At 32.8% G+C, this 8,709-nt stretch overlaps 1 protein-coding gene across 1 annotated transcript; it reads left to right on the top strand.

Annotated features, from left to right (window-relative positions):
- Nucleotides 1-2,849: 2,849 nt before the first annotated feature.
- On the top strand, nt 2,850-4,473 carry LOC111682800 (segmentation protein fushi tarazu). The gene is made up of 2 exons (XM_023444788.2): nt 2,850-3,699; nt 3,896-4,473. Exons 1-2 carry the CDS (start codon nt 2,856-2,858, stop codon nt 4,471-4,473), a joined length of 1,422 nt encoding a protein of 473 aa, XP_023300556.2. The 5' UTR covers nt 2,850-2,855.
- The last annotated feature ends 4,236 nt before the right edge of the window (nt 4,474-8,709 follow it).

Raw genomic sequence — 8,709 nt, 5'->3', positions numbered from 1 at the left:
AAGTAGATCAGTATCGGCCCATAATATGAGCATTACTTGAATGCCCATAACTAATTAAGAAATAAACATCTAGGAATAATATTCAAGATAAACATGTTTTATGTATACATATGTATGTATATGACTCTACTAAAATTTTTCCTGACCGGTCCGTCATCGGTCTGTTTTAAAAAATCGCATATTTTACTTATAAATAAAGACATCAAAATAAAATTTAACGTTTTATGTTAGCTAATAAATAAAGATTATTCAATAATATGTTTTTATAAGAACCCATAAGTAGAGAAAAAATTATTAAAATATTTTTGATGAATTGATATAGGTAAAAATAATCAAATAAGTTCAGATTATTTTACTAAAAGTTATTTCCAAACACATAGGCATTATTTAGACGTTAAAAATCAATTAAAATGTTTAGAAAATATATGACATAAAATTTATAATTTGTTAAAAAAATGAATTAAAAATATGAATCTTTATCCTCCATAAATTTTATACTTTATACAAAAATTGTGTGTAAAAATGTTTATCAAAATTGGAAAGGGTAAGTTACTAAACTTGTTCAACAAAATTTTAAATGCACTTGATTTGAAAGATTATATGTACTATATGTATATCATAATCCTGTTTACTTAGATCAAACTTTCACTCACTGTATTCGATTTGCAATAGTCCTTATTTAAACACGACATTCACAACCCAGTGCCTAGTAACATCTCACAGCCCACTATATCTTTTCACTTTAGTTATTTCTCCCCCTTGAAGGAAAAAGAACAACAAATATAACAGAACCTTTGAATTAAATCAAAAACAATAGGAATCAGTGTAAAAATGTCAACCCAAAATGAAAAAAGTCATAAATTTTGCAACAGTTTCAGTCTTTTTATTAAACTTTCCTTTAGCATTTGTGCAAATGCAACCACTTACATGTGAAATGGTAGAAAAACTATATAACATACGTAGACAAAAGGATAATGCACACATGCCATTTCTAATCGTATATGTGTGTATATATGTACGTGGAAGGATATGTGTAGAGACTGTGGGGGATGGTGATAATTGTGGTGTTGTTGTTTGAATAAAAACCTGGCATTTGGTACATTTCAATCTAAAACCAAACGAAAATAAACAACAAATATATAAGTAGTCAAACTTCAAACCAAAACTAACAATTTAAAGCAATTGACTCGCCATGATTATAAATGTCACTAAATTAATCAATTATCAAAAAATGTAAAGCGACCTATGAATAGAATCAATGAAATAGATACACGTTCTGCATTCTAGTTCAATAAAACATGTGTCTGTAAGAAGCTTAACTTGCCTCAAAATAAGTCATATTTGTTAAGACCATACTAAGCAAACATCAGTTATCTGGTCATACACATCAGAGCAAGCCTTTTTTGGTTTATGGTAACTTATAAAGTTCACTGGAATATACATATGTAAGTAAAAGTAAATATGTACAAATTTATGTATATTTTAGCTACTGTTACTTAATAATCCTTAAACTTCCTTCATTTATGACAGCAGATTTTTATGTTTAATGAAGAAAGGTGTGGATGTCATACGTAAGAATTTCTTGTTTAGTTTTAAATATGTGTTGTTGTTATATTTAAATAACGCGAAAGGGACTCGCATGTCCTTTGTTTGTTCAACAAAAGGAGTGCGCGAGCAAGTATTGCGCGATTTATGATGGACAACGAGTTTAAATAATTGTTTATTGAATATGAGTTTTGTTTCATTTCTGTTGTTGTTTTTCTTTCTTTCATTTAACTACTTGCGAATTTCCGGAATTGAAATGATTTTTGTAGGCATAATATTTATCTAACATGTCCCTTTGGCAAAGGAAAGAAGATTTAAAACATTGAATATTATAAAGAACAACAAAAACAGGAATTTACACTTTTTTGCTAAACAATGTCTTTCTTAGCTGAAGGGACAACGGCATCAGCAGCAGCTTTTGTTTTTATAATATTGTAGCTTCTATTCTATAATTTTTATGTCTTTATGATTATAGCAATTAGTTGAAACGTATGCTCGAAATGCAGGCAAATAATACAACAACAAACATTCAATATATGAAATTTCTTTAAGAGACATTTGATTTCAATGTCACCTCCTTCTTACGTACATCAAGCGTCTTAATTATAAACCATGGGAGGTATAAAGATGAAAATCTCCGTGAACTCTCTTAAACGACGATCATCGAAACCTTGACGAGCAGGGGAAATATATTGCAACGAGAGTACGGATAACATCGAATATAACGTTGAATATTTCGCGATGATAATGCGTTACTTATGGAAAATGTATATGGGTAATAAAGAGCACAGCAGGTATTCGCACCAGGTTTTCTAAATAAAGCGATCTTGTCTATAGCGGATAAAAATTTTAGAGAGTACAAGAAAAAATGGATAAAAATATTACCCCTACAAAATTTTCACTGACCTACCTCAGCACAACAATTACATACTCTCCCTTATGAATCTATTGTAAATTTTCTCTTTACTGTAACAAAAACTAGGGGAAAGAAAATAGACAGTTAAACAATCTCTGTTTAACTGTCGCAGCATGTGTCAAAGTGTCATGCAAAGGATATTTATGTGCAATGACGAGCAAAACAGCGAAAAGGCAATCACAACAACAACACAACGCTAAAGGTCGTGTGCCACAAGGTCCTTGTGCATAGTAGTATAGACGAAATTTTTGCTATATTAAGCAGCACAAAATCAGAGAGCTGCACATTCGCTTTCACATCCTCATCGTGATCACATCTCACTTATAGATTAGTTTAGAAAAATTTTCATTTATTTTTCGTTATACCCAGAAACAAATTTTAGTTTTCCATCATCATGGCAGCTACAAATTTTTATACCGATTTCTCCAGTAACAGCACACAAAATATGTACAACTACAGCAACGCCTCCACATATTACGACAATACAGCCTCCTACTATCATCAGCAGCAGAGCAACAGCACCTGGAATCCAGCCACCTACAATCCCAACTTTATGCCTCAATACAATAATGTCGGGTTGGAAAACAGCAACTCCCAAATGTACAACGATTATTACAATTATAACAATATCAATGAACAAGTATCCATCAATACTCCAGAAGCTCCAAAAACATCGCTAAAACGCAGAGCTAGTGAATTAGAGGAAGAAATTGTTAGCAAACCTGCTGCGGAAATAAGCAAAGTTGAAACAGAAGAACCACCAAGCAAGTTGCGTGCCTTACTCACAAATCCTGTCAAGAAATTGAAATATTCCCCCGATTATTATTACACAACTTTTGAAAAAGTCAACAGCAATAACAATGTCAAAACTCAAACGGAACAAACATCTGTACCAAATACACCTCCCTGCTTTGAACAAGATTTCCTCTCAGCACACACACCAGCCACCCAACAAAGCATCTTGTCACCAAATCGCAGTGATGTCGATTATTTGGATGTATATTCCCCACAATCCTTAAAGGTTACCAGCAATTCAAAAGTTTACAAAAATGGCTCATCTACTACCACCTCAGAACCAGCCACCCCTGCTTCTTTAGTCGATGGTATCAGCACTCCACCCCTATCGCCCAATGATAAACACATCAATCAAAATTCAGCCCAACAACATGAAATCAATCATCAAATTTTGACAACCAACGACTACAATTGGTCAAACTGCGAAGATAGCCCTGCATCAGGTAAGCATCATATTAAAAATTCATAATTTCCCTTAAATTTGGTTTTATGTGTTTTTTGCTTTTGCAACTTGCACTTTAGCTACCTGTACAATTATAGCTAATGATCCTTTGCAATAGAAAATCACATGTTCCTTGTACATTTTAAAAATTTACAACTTCCAAGAACAATTCACTAATAAAATTTTATTTTTTTTAGATTGCAAAGACTCAAAACGCACCCGTCAAACCTACACTCGCTACCAAACTTTAGAATTGGAGAAAGAGTTCCATTTCAATCGCTACATCACCAGACGTCGCCGCATTGATATTGCTAATGCTTTGGCTCTAACTGAGCGCCAAATTAAGATTTGGTTCCAAAATCGTCGTATGAAATCCAAGAAAGATCGCACTCTGGAAGGTTCACCCGAATTACATCAGCAAGCTTTATCATATCCAGTCATGCCTCTGGAAGCCAACAATCCACAAGTGCCTTTTGTTACATCTCACCAACATCTTGGCTCTAGCGGTAACTCGACATATCCCGCTTACTTGGCCACAGCAACACAACCTGCTTATCCTGCAGCTTATCATCACAGCCACCACCACTCTCCCGAACATTTTGCTGCCCAGCAATACGAAACCACATCTCAACATGCCCATCTTAATCATCATGCTCATCATTACCTACAAGACGCTCAGCAATATAGCACTGCCGCTGCACACTTTGCTCAAACCAACTATCAACAACAAATAACCATGCCAGCGGGATCCAACCCAATGTATCAGCTGGCTTAGACCACGAAAGCCGTATGATTTTCAACCATTTGAATATGAACAAAACAAATGGTCAACGAAGACGACTCAACTTTCGTATGGTTTCAAATTCGAATTCTCCACGGCAAAGCAAGTATGAGTGACACACACATCACTCCCTATGGTGTCGTCGGTTTTGGCTTGACCGAACCGATACGAACACACATACAAAATTGCCACTAACAGAACTGAAATTATGAGCGCAGGCGCAAACGTGCAATATTTACACACAAACAAGCGAACAAAAGTAGGAAGAAACAATATGCAGGCAGCATACAATCACAAAAACAACAGCATTGAGAAATGCAGGAAGGAAATAACCAAAGTAGGAAATAAAAGGAAAATGTGAGCCACACTCTCTACAACATGCACCCAGCACTCGCTGTGCACACAGCAAAAACCAATAAATTATGAGTTTTGCAAGCAACATTATTTACGGAGAGTAAAGTAGAAGAGTTCACACAATAGAAGACTAAACGTTAGTTCACCCACGGCAGGACCTGGGTTGCAGCCTGGGGTGGTTAATTATCACATGTAACAACTACTACTATAACTCTAGGACACCCTCATCACACTCAATTTGACTTTTAACACTTTGTTGAACATCTTCTTGTAACAATTTCGGGTACACAATTAAACGTAACATCAGCATTTTTGTCTTATAAGTTTTTGTATTTTTTTACATCTTTATTTAATTTTAGTATTTAAGCTCATTATTATTATTATTAAATTATTACTTAATAACAAATTTTAATTTATGTTAATAAAATAATTTTATATAATTTGTAGGAAAATCAAAACTAAAATTTCTTTTATTTGAACCCAATTTTGCAGTCAGATTTAATATGAACAGCTGCATCATTTCGCAAAACCTCCCCTAAAATATAATTTTTCGAAATCTCCTCACAATTTCGCACATGCAAACACACAATTTTAGGGTAAAAATTGTAACATTGAATCTGCTGGTACGCCAACATCTGTACACAAGTAGTTGTATCCTTCTTTATATACCTTAATTCATTGATTGGTCATTTTTCATTCGATTGTCTGACATTTATTGTTATTCATTATTTATTATTTTCAAAGAGGGGATATATTATTGTTATAATATTATGCGAAGGATACAAAATCGGGATACGAAAACCAAATTCAATTTATTTTTATAGTTTATCATTACGTTTGTAATTTCCACAGTACAATTTTCCGACCACATAAAGTATATGTATATATTCTGGATCCATTTAGATAACGAAATCGATTAAGTCAAGTATGTCTGTCGTTCCGTTTGTTTTTACAAGATTTTTAGGAATTATTATGTAACGGTAAAAAAAATATTGGCATGTTCTTTCCGTATAAGAAACTTATGGCTCTGAGTATACCATCCCCATTTAGATATTTTCCGATATCTATTCAAATATTTAAACGGAATTTTCAATATTTTTTTGGCAAGAAAACCATTGTTAGAGTGTTGTATATAACACCAATATATATTATATAAATAACAAGTAAGAAATTATATTCGGGCAAGGCCGACTATATAATACACTACACCTGTTACAAAAAGTAAAATGTGATTTATTATTCATAAGAAACATTTAAGTCGAATTGTACCTTCCCTCAGATATAATTAGGCCATTTATTGTTGAATAAAATGTGGACATTTATGTCAAATTTTGAAGGGGGCCTTTTATAGGGGCTAGGGTTAAATGAGGCCCTATAATTATAGAATTTATGAGTGTTACGCCGGCTAGTTTAGAACTTGGATTTGCAGCTTTTTGTCGACATAACGTATATTAAACATAATTATAAACTTAAAAGCCCTTTTCGGCGGGTTCAGTTGTATTGAGGCTAGGTGAAATAGTGGATCAATGTTAACCATTTTCAATAAGCCATAGAAGATCATCTGTCAAATTCCATTGAATAACCTCAAAAATTGTAGTTTGTAGTTTGATTACAAGGTTTACATGGACGAACAGACGGCGGACATAGTTAAATCGACTCGGAAAGTGATTCCGATAAGACCGATTGGTATATTTGTATGTATGTATATATATATTATAATATATATATATATATATATATATTATATATATATATATATATATATATATATATATATATATATATATATATATATATATATATTAATATAATAATATATATATATATATATATATATATATATATATATATATATATATATATATATATATATATATATATATATATAAGGTTTGTCTTAGTCGAATATAATATTTTAACTTTATTATATTCGACTTAGCCCCCATAGAACAGAACCCCCCGAAAAGGGCTTCTGAACTCATAATTATGTTAAATATACCTGTATATCGATAAGTTTTATACAAGCCTTGATGACCTTGCCAAATTTTATAAAGATCGGGCGTAGACCCTAGATCCCATACAAAGTCCCCTTCATAAAATTACTTCAATGTCCAAAATTAACTTGTAAACACAAATATCGTACAAATAAATATTAAATAAATATATTCACAAAACTTTATCGGGCTTGGTCCATATTTACCCCTATTCCCTATATAAAGCCTCTTTCTGAGAATTCGATCTTCATCCATAAATTGTTTAAATGTATCGGAACAATGTATTATTATAAAAAATAAATCACATCTAGTATTCATAACTGGTGTAGGGTATCATATTGTCGGTCACGCCCGACTATACTTTCATACTCGAAATACGTATTTTTAAAGAGATAAAATCTGTAATAAATGTTATTTTGGTACCTTTTAATAAATTTAAAACTTAGATCTCTTTTGGAAGTGAACGGGAGAAAACTGTAGTTTTGGTACTCTTTTCGCACATTAAGTTTTTCTTTTTATTAGCGTATGCAGAAATGACACTAAATGACACTACAGTATTGAAGAGTTTTCTATGCGAGAAGAGATGAAATTATACTTTTTTATTAGTACTTTCCACAAAGAAAGAATTTTCACTTTTGGTACTTTTTCATTTTGTAAATTATACATTTTGCATGTTCTATAATATGAATCCAAAAAACATAATTACATTAAGTACATGTTCACTCTCTTTTTAAGCTAAATCTTAAATATCGAGGAATTTGGGAAGACTTCGATTTAACAGTATCATATTCCAAAGCCAGATAAGGACACCGCTTTGCCTTCAATAGTACCCACTACATCAAAGGAAAGATAAGAAAATTGTAATAGGTTGTGATGCAAATTCTCACCATGTAGCTTGGGTAGTTCAAACACCAATCGTAGGTGACAAGCCCTTATAGATTTCCATAACATTAGAGAATTGATCGCATTGAAAGCTACCTTTATCAATATAATCAGAGAAGAAGTGTAAGATATAACTTTGTGTTCAGAAGAGCTTATAAACGAAACTCAATATTGGAGAGTTCCGGATGAGCACTTCTTTTTTGACTACCGGTACAAAAGATTCAAAATATTAAGACTACCACGAAAGCCGATAATTTTTTGAAATAAGTATAAAACTAATTGGACAATGTTCGGGACCTTACTAAAGAACCATTTAGGTCAAGACACTTTTCAATGTAGAAATGAAGAGTATATAGATAAAGTAGAAACGTACACAAATGCGCTGGTTGAATCCGCATCTCTTTGAGAGATGAATGAAATAACAATTAGGAAAAATGTATTTCGCGGTATACCACAGGGTATAGCCTCCTAAGGACTATATCCGAGAAAGGACTTTAGTCTGTCTGGTATGCAGACGATGTCGTAATTTTTTTAAAGGAAAAAGGTACAAATTACATGAGTAGAAGAGGATCTGAATACAGTCTTGAGCTGGGCTCAATTGAGAGGACTCAATGTTAACCCTTCAAAAACGAAAATTTGTCTTTTCACAAGAAAGATAAACATTTCTACGTATACTGATCCTTGCTTCCTGGGCAAAAATATACCACATACAGGATAGGATCAACAAGGCACTTCGGTACTGAGCGATATGTAGGAGAACTATAGGCCTGAGATGAGGAGAACTATAGGCATGAGATGGGGTACTATAACAATTTGGCAGTTATAGGACACATCATCAATGTATACTGGACATTAAAATATTATACGGATGGCTCTAAATTGGGAGACAAACAAAATAAATATGGCGCCCACAGAGTTTAACATATTTACCGACAGCCAGAAGGTAAGTAGGGCGCTATCAGGTGTTACAATTATATATAAGACCGTATTGGATTGTAAG

The sequence above is a fragment of the Lucilia cuprina genome, chromosome 4 (genome assembly GCF_022045245.1).
Source record: "Lucilia cuprina isolate Lc7/37 chromosome 4, ASM2204524v1, whole genome shotgun sequence".
In the NCBI taxonomy this organism is placed as follows: domain Eukaryota; kingdom Metazoa; phylum Arthropoda; class Insecta; order Diptera; family Calliphoridae; genus Lucilia; species Lucilia cuprina.
This window is presented reverse-complemented; position numbering and strand designations above follow the sequence as displayed.